At 39.8% G+C, this 14,810-nt stretch overlaps 1 protein-coding gene across 2 annotated transcripts in view; it reads left to right on the top strand.

Moving 5' to 3' along the window:
* DGKI (diacylglycerol kinase iota) overlaps window positions 1-14,810 on the top strand; it is a gene marked incomplete at its 5' end in the record, with an annotated part of 459,522 nt that overhangs the window by 376,714 nt on the left and 67,998 nt on the right. For both annotated transcript variants that reach the window (XM_081244467.1, XM_081244466.1), the window contains 4 exons: window positions 4,722-4,791; window positions 7,363-7,403; window positions 8,259-8,386; window positions 10,891-11,016. In XM_081244467.1, the coding sequence (XP_081100593.1) occupies window positions 4,722-4,791; window positions 7,363-7,403; window positions 8,259-8,386; window positions 10,891-11,016 (365 nt within the window). The remainder of the gene's footprint in view (window positions 1-4,721; window positions 4,792-7,362; window positions 7,404-8,258; window positions 8,387-10,890; window positions 11,017-14,810) is intronic.

Raw genomic sequence — 14,810 nt, 5'->3', positions numbered from 1 at the left:
CCTTGACCTCCTGCTAGGGGCTATTTTGTTTCCTTATATCCCCTTTTCCTGCTCAAGTCTGACTCCTGGTCTGCACTGTGTTGCTGGTCACCCTCATGCTGCCCCTGAATCCAGGATTTCTTAATGCCAGGGTCACCCACTCTACCTGTGTGCCAGGCCCTCTGTGAGGACACAGGTTACCTGATGTAATACCTACAGTGCGTTAGCAATGTGAGCTAAGACAACACCACAGTAAGTTTTTTCTTAACCTCTATACTAACATCACAACCGCTCGCGTGTATTCTGATTCTCTTTTTTGAGTAGGAGAAACGGGTATAGGTAGATAAGCTGCAGGAGTTACATGAGTACAGAAGACTCTCATCACCTCTGCAGTTGTCATTAGTTGGTACCATCAGAGTATAAAGAAGTTTACAGATCTTGGCTTTGGGTTATTGTGAATTCCTTTTTGACAATCTGCTTCTCTTTATTCCTGCTCTACTTTTAATCCACCCAGTATACATTCATCTTTGATATTAAGGTCCTCAAGGTATTTCTCTTTTTTTTTTTTTCATGGAAAGGCATTTTATTTTAAATATAGCAGTGTGTCAATCCCATGTCAATCCCAAACTCCCAGTCTATCCCTCCCCCGACCCTTCCCACCTGGCAACCATAAGTTTGTTCTCTAAGTCTATGAGTCTATTTCTGTGTTGTAAATAGGTTCATTTGTAACTTTTTTTTTAGATTCCACATATAAGCAATATCATATGATACCTGTCTTTCTCTGTCTGATTTACTTCATTTAGTGTGATAATCTCCAGGTCCATCCGTGTTGCTGCAAATGGCATTATTTCATTGTTTTTAATGGCTGAGTAATATTCCATTGTATATACATACCACATCTTCTTTATCCATTCATCTGTCAATGGACATTTAGGTTGCTTCCATGTCTTGGCTATTGTAAACAGTGCTGCAGTGAACATTGGGGTGCATGTACCCTTTCAAACCATGTTTTTCTCTGGATGTACGCCCACGAGTGGGGTTGCTGGGTCATATGGTAGCTCTATTTTTAGTTTTTTGAGGAACCTCCATACTGTTCTCCATAGTGGCCGTACCAATTTACATTCTCACCAACAGTGTAGGAGGGTTCCCTTTTCTCCACACCCTCTCCAGCATTTATTGTCTGCAGATTTTTTAATGATGGCCATTCTGACTGGTGTGAGGTGATATCTCATTGTAGTTTTGATTTGCATTTCTCTAATAATTAGTGATTTTGAGCATCTTTTCATGTGCCTCTTAGAGACATTTCTCAAGGTATTTCTCTTGACTTTCATTAGCTCCTTGTGTCATGAAGTCCGCCAGGTTTTATAATCCTGGCTTATCTTAGTTTTCCGGTTGCCCATAATTCTAGACTTCTGCTTGGTTTTTAACTGCCCACCCAAAGTAGACCTTATGACAGTACCTTTCTGGCATGTACCCTTTTGTACCTTTCTCCACATTGATACAAAGTTATACACATCGATGTACATCATACACATATGGGGTTTTGTTGGTTTTTGAAAATAAAAATGGATTTACATTTCTTATGCACTCGCTATACATATTATACCACAATTTATTTTTAACAGTAATAGACCATGGACATTGTTTTGCTAATACATGAAGCTGTAACTCAGTCTTTTAAAACTGCTCCTGTTTCATGGTATAGATTTAACCTTATCTCTGTGGATAGACATATATGTTGTATACAGTTTCTGCCTGAAAAAACAATGTTGCAATAAGCATCATTGTACAGATTTGGATATAAAGTTGTGGCAGAAATGTAACTGTATCACATGCTAAACCACTGTTAATATTCGCCATACTTGTATAGAGTTTCGAATTGCAGTCACATAACACATACAGTGAAGCTATCTAAACTCTATAATCAGAATTTTCTTTACATGAATGTAGTCTCAGTTCCTTGTCTCTGGACTCTGGGTCTCTGTTGTTCCCATTGATTACCATATTTCTAGGGGATTCTTAAGCAGATGGGTACATGGGGGTGGAGAGTAGGTAGTAACATGGCCGGGGAATTTGAGGAAGGAAAAATTCCGAGTTACCAGGCAGTGACCTGCCGGTTAAGAAATACTGAAGATTAGTTTAACAGTTAACAAAAGCTGAAGCTATGGAAAATTCTTCAACACCAGAGTCAAAAGAAGGTCTTCATAACCATTAAGGTCATCCTCTCTTTTGCTTTCCTCATGTTTTTGCTTGAGTTGAGTTAAAAAAAAATTAAAAAAACTTCTCTCAAACTTGACCTATACAAACCCCATCCATCCTTCAAAACCCCAAATGATAGTAATTCCTTTAGAAGCCATAAACCTGGATTTAAGATTATGGCTTCTGTGGTAAGAGAGGCCTGTATTTGAATTATAACTCTACCACTTAATATCTGGATACTTCTGTGAGTTTACTTAAATTCTCAAAGCTGCAATTCTTCATTTGCGGCTTGCTTTTAGGTCCCAGAAAAGAGGTTCAGGAAGAATAGTAGAGTAGGTGGTAGGAGAAAAGCCAGCTGCTCAGAGAGCTTCAGGTGTTTGATACTCTAAAGGTATTTCAGTACTTTTGAAATAGTCATTCCTATTTTTGTAAGTCTGGATATCATTAAGGCATTTCAATGATTAGAATCTTCTTATTTTGTTGAATCCCCTCTGATATAAACTTTGATTATTTAAATTAGTAGCTTTTTAACCTTTTGGGGATCTCAGATCACTTTGATAATCTATGGAAAGCAGTGGAAAATACACATACATATAGACACACCAAATTTACAGGAAATTGCAGGGAGTTCAAGAATTGTTGAACCTATTTGAAGTGTTTTAAAGAGCTCTATGGCTTTAAAAAATGTTTTCACAGAGCAAACATAACATTCTCTTCAAGCAAAACCCCTTTAAGGAAATTGAGTTATATCAAATGCTTTGTGCATCAAGGTACAGAGTAAATAAACGAACAGAAAATAAGCAAAATAAGTCAGGTACATACATAAAACTCTCCAGATACACAGACACTCACACGTGAAAAGGTATGCAATTATATCAATATTATGTTAACAGCCTGTGGTAAGCTGGTTATGTGGCTGAAGCAATATATCAACCTGCATTTTATTAAACTAAATAATAGCCAGCATTCCTGAATTTGAATATTCTAGCAATAACATTATCAATCTTTAGGTTTTAAAAATTAAAAAATCAAACATTTCTGTATTCTTTCAGAGTCAATTTTTAGCTAGGGAACTTCTGATTTTTTCACGGTGGTCTCTGTAGCACATTCGACATCAGAATTCAGAAAGTATCCTTGGTGTTTATGTCCCTTTACTCTTATAGAAGGAAGTCACATTTCTGTTTGACATCTTTGTTTATTAGCCCTCACAGTTGCCACTAAATGTTTCAGATCATTTTCGAATTTCTTGATTTATAATTACAGTTCTCACTAAACTGAGACATGTTAGTAGCTTTAGATGTTTTATGAAAATAAGAACCCTAAGTTCCTTTAAAAACAAGATATCACATGTGTCAAAATATAATTATCAAAATGTTAAACGCAATTCTCATATAAATAGGTACATGTCATGATTTCATTTAGCCCAAAGCTGGTTCAAAAAAAGAGGACTATATATTTATTTATCTCTGTATCCATAGCTATCTCACTTCTGTATCTCTACATATAAATCTTGGTACCAGTCCTGAGTAAGACCAACTTTTCCTCTATTAATTATTTAATTGGCAGAATCCATTCATATAAAAACTCCATCTACCCAAGATTTCTAATAATGGACCTCTTTGTCCCCGTAACTTTAGGCCAATGGTTCTAAAACTTTAGCATACATCAGACTCACCTCAGAGATTGCTGAGTGTCACCCCCAGGGTTTCTGTAGATCTGGGGTGGCACCTGGGAACTAGTGTTTCTAACAACCTCCCAGCTGATGCTGCTGGTCCGGTGTTCATACTTTTGAGAACCACTGATTTAAGCAGAAGCTTTGCCTGAGGATCACGTGGGGCAGATTAGACTTCCAGAGAAATCAGTGCAACCCCTGATTCGCTCTCTTCTTATCTCTTCTGTGTTCTTCCCATTTCCTTCCCCTGTCCCCCTCTGTACACACAAGATCATGCACACCCAGCCTCACTCCAAGGATGCTCCTTCTATTTGAACATCTCAAATCTCTCATAAGGGTCAAACTCCCAGTGTCTTCCCGCAGAGACCTGGCCTCCCTCATCATTTGTTCCATTTCTGTCAGTGATCTCAGTTTCACTATGAGCCAGGGCCAGAATGCTCCAAATCATGTGCATTTCATGTTTTTAAAAATTATTAACGGCAGAGATTCTTTTAGTAGGGGACATTTTTATACCTATGTGGAGAACCGAAATACAAATGACAGCCAGCTGCCACTAGTTCCTCAGCTTCATAAAGGGAAAGAGAGTCTCCAAAGGAAGTACATGTCCCAAGTTGTATAATTTATGAAGGTTTAATGGAATAATTGTAATCTCCTGGAAACTTTATATGGGAGTTGTTATGTGAAATAATTCATTTCAAAGCAGAGTCCCCGTGTGTCCTTGCAGTGAAAAGTATGCTTCCACCTCTCACCAGCGCTTTGTGTGGCAAAGGATGCTCACTCTTAGAAATAGGTGATGGGGCAGAATGTGGAGTGAGGGACGCCCCTCAGGTCATTCAGATGGAGCCACCAGGATGTGTATGTCTCTTTCCAGGACCACGAAACCTCCTTCCCCAGGGCGCTCTCAGCTCAGAGACTCTCCCCACGGTGGTGCTTTCTAGATGGTGAGTGTTTCTGTATTTCCTGGAGGGGTGGGGATTGGGGAAGCCACAGGGCAAGGTATGGATGGATAGAGTGGACTCTAGTTTTCCAAAAGACTATTCAGAAACCCTTCACGTGGCTCCACGTGATTGGTATTTGCATCTCAAACGATGTGAACTTGCTGATGTTGCAACACACTTTCCTGAAGTTATCTCCCTCAAAGCAAGTTGGTTAATCTGGCTGAACTTCTCAGCATCAGATTGCTCAAGGTGATATTTCCCTTTCTTGCCCCTTTTCCAAAAACGTGTTGAGTGCTTGTCTTCAGGCCAGTAGATTGATTCCATAAAGCACGAGGACAGGTACTAATTGGTATGTTGTTTGCATATTATGAAACTTCCATATTATTTTCAGTAAACCATCATTTCAGGATGAGGTATAAATTTTTGTGAAAGGGTAGGCATTTTCAGTTGTGTTCACATCTGCTCTGCTATTATCAAATGTATAATAGGTCGGTCGTCTTCTGATTGGTTCATGAGCCCATTTTCCATCTCTCTCTCCCTAAATGCTGCCTAATCCCACTTTTCTATCCAATTACCCATTTTACAGTACATTCCTGCTTAGATACTCCCAGTGTATCTACTACCTGGTATCTCTCTTGTCTGTGTGGACATTTAGCTTTCACTGTAGACCTTTCTTTTGTTTAGCTTTGTGTGCATCTGAAAGGATATAAATGTGGATAAGAGAATGACAGGATGTGTGAGGGTGTGAATACTTTTTGAAGATGAGCACCTGTATCTATATCAAATCTAATCCACGTAAATCATGACATCGATTTTCATTAATGGCTTGTCAGCTGCCTCTGAAGATAATCTTTACTGCTTTTCTTCCAGGTCCTTTATTCCCTAGTGCTGAGAAGCACAATCATTTGTTTTTCCTGAATCCACAGAGGAACAACTTATATTTAAGAAAATTACAAAAATGTATATGAATTGTTCTATATAGTCTATTTTATATACAGCCTTAGATAAAATTACAAGTGTGGTTAATGGTCTAGATATTAGTTTTACTCTAGAAATAGTTTCATTAAAAACATTTAACAGGTGATTGCAGTCATGGTTAAAAGAACAAAGTAGACTAAGTCCTTCTCAGGCAAATTTTACTCTGTTGCCTGAGTAAGAGGGCAAGAACCATGATTGTCTTATTTCTTAGCTCATTTCCTTTGGAGAGAAGCTACTCATTAAATATCTATGATTTTTGAATGATTATTTGCATTTTGCGTTTTTCCCTCTAGTACTATGTACTTTGTAGAAAATCTGTTTATAATATTGGACTGTGTTAGATAGATTTATATGAGGAGGAACATAATTATTTTGAATATTCAGAATAATCAGATTAATTTCCAGAAGCCCAAAGTTTGTCATTAAGTTGTTGGGTTTTTTTTTCCCCTCAAACTACAGATGCAGGCAAGTCCCTCATAGGGATGCTTAAATAATTTTTTTTTTCTGTTTTGGCTCTCTTCAGACATGGCTTAGGGACTCAGTTTTAAAGTGAAATGATGCCTTTAATACCACATGTGGTCCCGAGCTCTGCATCCTCAAACTGTTTTCCAAAATGAGAATCACTTCCTCAGGAAGTCAGGCTACCTACAGTTTTTTTTTGTTTTTTGTTTTGTTTTTCCTAGCTTTATTTACTTGATAAATACATATTGAGTCCCAGCTCTGTTGAGGCTTCTGTGCTGATATCTTGAGACATAAAAGAAGAAATGAAACACAGATCTTTAAAGAGGCAGATATCTTAGTCTCAGAGTTCTCTGTGAAGATAGTTTTTATAAACCATGCACAAAATGCAAATGTGCATATAGAAGTAGGAGCAACAAATTCTACCTGGGGCAAGGAGGATGGGGCTGAGGAAGGTTTCACAGAAGAGGTGGCATTGGAGTTGGTCCTTAAGACATGATGTATTATTAAAAACAGTTTATTGAAATATAGTTGATTTACAATGTTGTGTTAGATTCAGGTATACAGCAAAGTAATTCAGATACATATATTGGGCTGGCCAAAAAGTTTGTTTGGTTTTCAGTAAAAATAAGACATTTTTCATTTTCACCAAGAACTTTATTGAACAATGTATTCATTAATCGAATGAACTTTTTTGGTCAACCCTATGTGTATAAGTTCTTTTTCAAATTCTTTTCCATTATACGTTATTACAAGATACTGAGTATAGTTCCCTGTGCTACACAGTAGTAGGTCCTTGTTGGTTATCTGTTTTACATACAGTAGTGTTTGTATTTTAATCCCAAACTCCTAATTTATCCCTCCCTCCCTTTCCCCTTTGGTAACCATAAGTTTGTTTTCTATGGGTTAAGACATGGTTTAGGTAGGCATGTGTAATGGGGAAGGGCTTCCTAAGCAGTGGAATAGCAACAGCAGAGGTGTGAAGTCCTGAGTTTTTCTAAGTAGATTTAGGGACTGGCCAGTAGTCCAGCATGACTGGGATGTAAGGTTTTTGATTGTCATCGTAGGTGAGAAGGTTGTAAATTTGGTGCCAGAACACAGGCCTCTCTGAATGCCGTATACATTTTTTTTCCCTAGCTACTTCTGCTGATCGCTTTTATCGAATAGACAGATCTCAGGTAAGTGAGAAAGTGAAAAACTCCCCAGTAACTACACTAATCTTTTACTTTTTTTTTTCAACAAAAGCACTGAAATGTGTACAAATTCTGGAATGGTATTCATAGTCTCAGCTATGAGCTTGTTATTTGTCTTCACATGTTTTGTGATTTGTGGACTCGAGGTGATATGGTTTGACCTTGAAGATGAATCCAGAAGATAAGTAGGCTTATAGATGTTGTCACCAACCTGCACTCCAAGTTTTCATTCACACTGCTACTTTTACTGCTTCCTAGCCAAATTTTATGCCTCTTTAACTTTATTTCTGATTAGCAAATTTGAGACCTCAAGTGTATATCTATGTTGCTTGGTTTCAACTCACCACTTCCCAGAGTTCAGTAATGAGAAAAAAAAATGCTTATGCCCAATGATAGCTAGTGCTCCCACTGGAAAAGAAGGTACAGAATGGAATCCGTTGATAAAACCAGTTGTTAGCCATGCCACTGAGCTTTGACCGGATCCTGGAAGTCCAGGTCATTGTACATGCACACTGGACCAAGTTGCATGTAGGGTGTCACTTCTTTGATAGTATTTGGGAGGAAGAAGAGGCAAGACCATCTCTGGTTATACCTAACAGTATCCTGGCCAGAGTCCCAAACCAAGAAGGATTCAACTCTCCCCTTCCTCAGCCTCTTGCTACCACGTTGTTTCTGGGAGGGATGCCCACTGGTCAGGCCTCTACAAATACACTGTGGTCATTTGCTATGTCATAAAATTTCATTATTCCTCAAGACCAAGAATGCTTTGTTTTGTTTTTCTTCAGATGATGGATTTGAACACCTTATCAGTCATCTGACAGACTCCTTTTTCTTCCTTAGGAACATTTGCACTTTGTGATGGAGATTTCTCAAGATGAGATTTTTATTCTGGACCCAGATATGGTGTTGTCACAGCAGGCAGGGACACCCCCGGGAATGCCCGATCTGGTGGTGGAGCAAGCCTCCGGGTGAGTGGGCTTCTTCCTTGGTGGTGTGGTGGTGAGGCTGGCCGCAGGGTGACATCGTGTCTGGTTTGGCCTTGCACTTGACATTTCTAATGAAATCAAACTATTTTGAAATACAGGTTTTCTTGTGTTTCCTTAGCGTGTAGTACAGCTGGCTCCATTCTAAGTCTGTCTTATGAATGTCTGGGTAGAATTACTGTTTCCACTCAGATCTGTATCATGTCTGAGCCTTCTTTACCCACCACACCTGCATTTCCTACCAAACTAGAAAACACTAGTATTTGCGTCTGTGCATATACATCTGTAATGCCTGTATTATCACATTAAAAAATGACACAGGTGGGGCTTCCCTGGTGGCGCAGTGGTTGAGTCCGCTTGCCGATGCAGGGGACACGGGTTCGTGCCCCGGTCCGGGAGGATCCCACATGCCGCGGAGCATCTGGGCCCATGAGCCATGGCCTGCACGTCCGGAGCCTGTGCTCCGCAATGGGAGAGGCCATAACAGTGAGAGGCCCGCGTACTGCAAACAAAAAAAAAAACAAACAAAAAAATGACACAGGTGGTTTGACAATTATTTTTTTCCTCCACATCCTTTCTCTTCTTCCCCTCCTCCTCCTCTTCCTCATCATTCTCTTTTTCTCCTATATTAAGGCAGCCTGATACATGTAGATATCAAGCACTTATAACTATGAGTCACATACTGTGCTAAATGCCTTTCTTATATCCCTACTATTACTTCATAGTGATTTAATCGTCTTAAGTGCTCTATGCTTATTTCCTCATCTGTAAAACAGACATGATAATACCTACTCATACAATTGTTTTAAAATTAAATGAGTTGATACATGTAAAATTAGGGCAGTTGGTGGCACTTGGTAGACACTCGTTAAAAATTATGTTATTGAAATCATCATCATCATCATCATTTCACAATGACCCTGCAGATTTGGTACTGTTATTATTTTAAATCCATAGATAACAAAATTGAGGTTTAGAAAGTTTTTGTAACTCGACCAGTATTGCACAAAAAATAAAGGGGAAAAATTGAGATTTATTCCATGCTAGAGCCCATGTGTATTTTAACCACCACATTGAACCACCAAAACATATTAACATTTCTAGATTATTTCATAAATTCAGAAATGTTTATTTAGGGAGCTTTTTTATGTGCCAGGTACTACTATAAGCACTTGGGAAACAACAGTGCAAAAGTAAAAACACAGAAACCTTTGCCCTTGTGAAGTTTAATGAACTTTTGTAGTTTACTGGTACATAGACGCTAAAGAGTTAAAATAAGGATTTCCCCCGAGAGCACACACCCGTGCACTCAAAAGGCATATGCAAATGTGTGCACATACTTATACAATATTAACAGACATATTCACTTGAGGTAAGCCTCATGCCTCTTCACCCCTGTCCACTAATTTGACCATGGCTGCTATTTCTGAGCATCCCACTCCGCCAGGCCAGCTGATAGCAGTGGTACGTCCCTAAGTCTGTGCGGAGCCAAGAGAAAACAGAAGTGGCGGCTGGAACAGATATACAGCTGTGTTTAGGAACCAGAACTACTGATACCGGAGCTGTCCTGGCATGAAGGGAAAGCCGACAGGCACGAAGCATGACCTGATAAAAAACCCCGGGGGTCCCGAAGGTAGTGGGAAACCACATACGATAAGTCAAGGCTGTCAGTTGTGGGGAAAGCAAGTGTGATGCTGTGTCCCGCTGTAGAAGCGGTAGGTACTGGAGTCTAGGTGTCCTCCCACCCCACCTGATCAGGGTCGTAGTGTTTGATCTGGTGAAGGGTGAGCCCATTTTGCCAAGCTCGCCCTGGGCTTTGCCCTCTCAGTCATTCTCTAGCTCCAGAGATAAAGTAGCCTACAAATCCACGAGAACTTGAATCAGTTCCTTTCTTATTTCTTTCCCATTGCCCCCTCTGGAAATAAACTGAGAACTGGGAAGCTGTGAAAGAGCAAATCTAGGCTTTGTTATTTTCTAACCTGTCTTTCTACATCAGGTGCCATTGCTTCTTATCTATGTCATATTTAAAATTACTTAATCTTATTTATTTATTTATTTTTTTGCGGTATGCGGGCCTCTCACTGCTGTGGCCTCTCCTGTTGCGGAGCACAGGCTCCGGACATGCAGGCTCAGCAGCCATGGCTCACGGGCCCAGCCGCTCCGTGGCATGTGGGATCTTCCCGGACCGGGGCACGAACCCGTGTCCCCTGCATCGGCAGGCGGACTCTCAACCACTGCGCCACCGGGGAAGCCCTAAAATTACTTAATCTTGAAATTCAGTTTTCTCATCTATAAAGAGGGCAGCAGCATACAAAGAGTTACTGATGGTTGAGAAAATTAACCGGACTAATAAGGGTGAAATACCTCGTAAATACCCAATAAAGGTTAATTTCCGTCCTCACATTTGGAGACAAGAATCATCCTGAGAAAGAGCAGACTAAGTCCTGTGGCTGACCTGGAATGTCTGGCACTCTTCTTCTCCCACCCAGAATGACAGACTGGTGGAATCCTGCCCTCCGGAGACGCATGCTGAGTGACAGCGGGCTGGGAATGATCACTCCGTATTACGACGAGGACTCAGATCTGAAAGATTTCAGCCACTCCCGAGGGCTACAGTAAGAGCTCTTTCTGTCTCTTGTCCTGTGTACCACTGGGGTTGCTGGGAGAGGATTCTGTGGGGTCCTAGCCAATGGGGAGGATTCTCTTCTCAGTGGTGCTCCAGCTGTCTCCTGATGGTGTCACCCTGTTCACCTTGCTCCCTCTTACTCACCCTGAAGCCCCCAGTGGAGCCTCGCTTTCCATGTCTCTTGTTCCCGAGCCTCAGTGAGACCTTGCATATGGACCTACAACTACTTTGAACCTCACCAGAGTTTGCTTTACTGGAACCCAGAGTTTACCAGATGCCCCTGTGTTTGCCATATTGTGAGGACATGCATGAGAGTGACATGAGTAGTTTGGAAGTGACGTAGAGTGTTTTATTTGTGTGAAAATTGTGATGTGCTGTGACAGGTCAGTTTCATGAGTCTCCAGTTCTGAGCCTCTGGCTGTGATGTGTAATATTACCAGGTGGTTTTGTTGTTGTTGTTGTTTGTTTTTGGGGTTTTTTTTTGCGGTACGCGGGCCTCTCACTGTTGTGGCCTCTCCCGTTGCGGAGCACAGGCTCCGGACGCACAGGCTCAGCGGCCATGGCTCACGGGCCCAGCCGCTCCGCGGCATGTGGGATCTTCCTGGACTGGGGCACGAACCCGTGTCCCCTGCATCGGCAGGCGGACTCTCAACCACTGCGCCACCAGGGAAGCCCCTTGCCAGGTGGTTTTGATGGCTGAGGTGCAGTGCTTGTAGTCTCTCTGGGTAAATGATGCAGCATTTGTTCAAAGGTCAGGAGAATGGGTGTGCTTTCATCTGAGGGATGGGTACTGAGTTTTGCAACAGTGTTGGCACACTCGTGTCCCGAGAATCCTCCCTCCTGTCACCCCTCCTTGCAGGAGCAGGTTCAAGGTGCACCCTGTGGTCATGGACACAGTCATTTGCACCCATTGTTTGACTCCAGTCCAGTCACCCCATCTCAGAGGTTGTATAAATTCGTTGTAATTCGTGAGATCAGGCTGGTTTCCAGTCTGATTCAAGGTCCTAATCGAATAGGGACGGTGGCCTTGTACCTATGCAGTCTTACCATTTTTACAAAATAACAAGATGACTGAGATTCTTAGAAGCCTAGGGTTAACAGAAGAGGCAGGGCAATGCATTGTTTCTAAGATCGGAAGCAATTTCGGTGTGACAAAGGGGAGGAAAATGAGAAATCTCAAGCTAATTATTTTGGTGGTAAAGGTTCTACTCAGACACCCCAAGGGCAAAAGGTGATTTCGTTTTAATTGCTTCTCTTTACTACCTCTTATTCTGTTGTATGAAGAGTGGAAAAGAAAAAATGAATTACTATGGATTTTCCTTTTTGATTAAACCGTGTTGTTAGTTTCTGATGGCAATTTGATTGCTTACAATTCAGGATATTTTTTTCATTTCTTTTGTATATGGAATTGAGGCTTGTGAACCAGGCTGAGTCAGCCACCCACTGACAGCTAAAAAAGTGACCATCTAGTTTTGGGCAGATTTATTTGAAAATTAGGGTTTTAATTAGCCATAGAAATAGAAATTAAGACTAGACAAACGAGATGAGTGTTTCAGTTATTCTTATATACAGGCTGTTTCCAAAAGTGGAAACAAAAGCTCAGGCACATGAGCTCAATCTAGTTTCCTATGCCCTGATTTTTCTGTGTATAGTATGTTAATATATATATCATGATATGTGAAATAGTTTCTAAGACAGTAACTATTCTTTCCAAGAATCACAAATAAATGTGCATTTTATATAACAGTCAAGTTCTTAAAACCCTTTATCAAAATCAACTCATTTTTTATTCGGGTTATATTATCCTTTTAGGAATTTCTCTTCATATTTTATTGATCTTCGATTGGCAGATACTAGTTTTCCTGGATATTTATACTACCTTATGCCTTAAATGCACTAGAGCAGCTGACTCCTTTTTAAAACATTTTTCTGTCAAGTAACTTAGAAAACAAACATTCACTTCTAGCTTTGAGTCTTTCCAGCTGAACCTCCAGATATTGTGTAACAGAGACAAGTTGTCCCCACTGGGCTCTGTTTGAACCTTTGACTCACAGAATGTACGAACAAAATAAAATGGTTGCTTTAAATCATTTACATACTTTACCTTACCCAATTTGTCTATTAATTCTGAAAATTTTTGTGTATGTGTGTTCATTAATTCCTTTAGGAAGAACATCTCTTTATTTATTACTTCAGAGAGCATCTTTGATACACATAAGTATAATTGCAGTTATAGAACAATGGAATTATGTAATAATATATATTTTATACAGATATGTATAATAAGGTCAGTAATAGCTACTATTGATACTTGCTATGTGCTTTGCACTGTCGTTAAATTATCCTTAATTCTTTCAACAACTTTTAAATCTCACATTGCTTAACAGATGAATGAACTGAAGCTCATAGAGTTTAAAATATTCATCTTAGGTCACCCAAGATAACAAGTGTGGGAACTGTGGTTTGAGTGAGGTCTGCTTGACTTCGGACTCTACCATACTGCACTGTTTTCCCAAAGGGCCAGTGCAAAGGCAGGGTGCCCAGAGTCCCAGGGCCCAAGAAAGATTTACTTTGATATCTATCTTTATAAGCATTTGTAAGATGAAAAATTCTACAATATAGGAAGACTACATATGCACATTAAATATGTACAGCTGCAAATTTACCCACAAGTAAATATGGTTGAGAACTAATTGAAAGCATTTTTTTCTTTAAAAACAAGAGATTGAAACAAAAAATAAAGATAGGCTTTTATTTAAACATTATTAAATATGTGTTAAATATGCCCCAATCTAAATAAGCTCAAACATTATATGAAAAATACTAATGTGCCAACAACACTGAAATACCATGCTATTGTTTTATGTTATTACTTGCATTAAATCTTTCTATCCATAGCAACATACAGTAGCATAAAAATATATATTGTTTTATGGGGTTTTTTGTTTTGTGTTATCTTTTTACTACCTGTATTGAACAGTGCATACACTTTTAGAACTTGCCACTTCATGCAACATCAAATGTTTAAAATTCATTCATATCGATGTTACGGAATGCAAGTTTGTGTGCCCAATGCACAGTAAGGCCAGACAACTGAAACATCAGAGTTTGGAGCAGAGAAAAGTTTATTGCAGGGCCAAGCAAGGAGAATTGGTGGCTTATACCCAAAAGACCCAAACTCCCCGAAGGGTTTCAGCAAAGCATTTTTAAAGGCAAGGTAGGGGAGAGGGGGTCTCAGGGTATGTGATCAGCTTGTACACAATTCTCTGATTGTTTGATGGTGATCAATTCTTAGGCACCAGAAAGTCTGTGGGGTTACTTGCTCATGATCATCAAGTAGTTAATTTCTTCCATTTGGTGGTGGTTTTAACATCTGAAAAAGTCTGGAAATATGCATCAGATACTATTATCTAGGTACTTCAGAGAGGAAGCTACAGCAGAAGATGTGGGGGAGGGGTCTGTCCTGGGACGGCCTCATAGAGTCCTCCTCGGTTACATTGATATATGTAGCTTTTAAGTCATTTAATTTGGTATAGAATATTGTGTTATACAAATATGCCATGACTTATTCCTCCATTTAGATATTGATTTCTAATATTTTATTATTTAAAAATACAATGAACATTTTGCGTGTGTCCACCTGTGTCGTAGAGTGTATATACAGTTTCAACATTTAAAAAAAATTTTATTTACTTATTTATTTTTGGCTGCATCGGGTCTTAGTTGCGGCTGCAGGATCTTCGTTGAGGTCGTGGGATCTATTTTTGTTTCTGTGCCCGGGTT

The sequence above is a fragment of the Mesoplodon bidens genome (genome assembly GCF_964165515.1).
Source record: "Mesoplodon bidens genome assembly, chromosome: 9".
Lineage (NCBI taxonomy): Eukaryota > Metazoa > Chordata > Mammalia > Artiodactyla > Ziphiidae > Mesoplodon > Mesoplodon bidens.
This window is presented reverse-complemented; position numbering and strand designations above follow the sequence as displayed.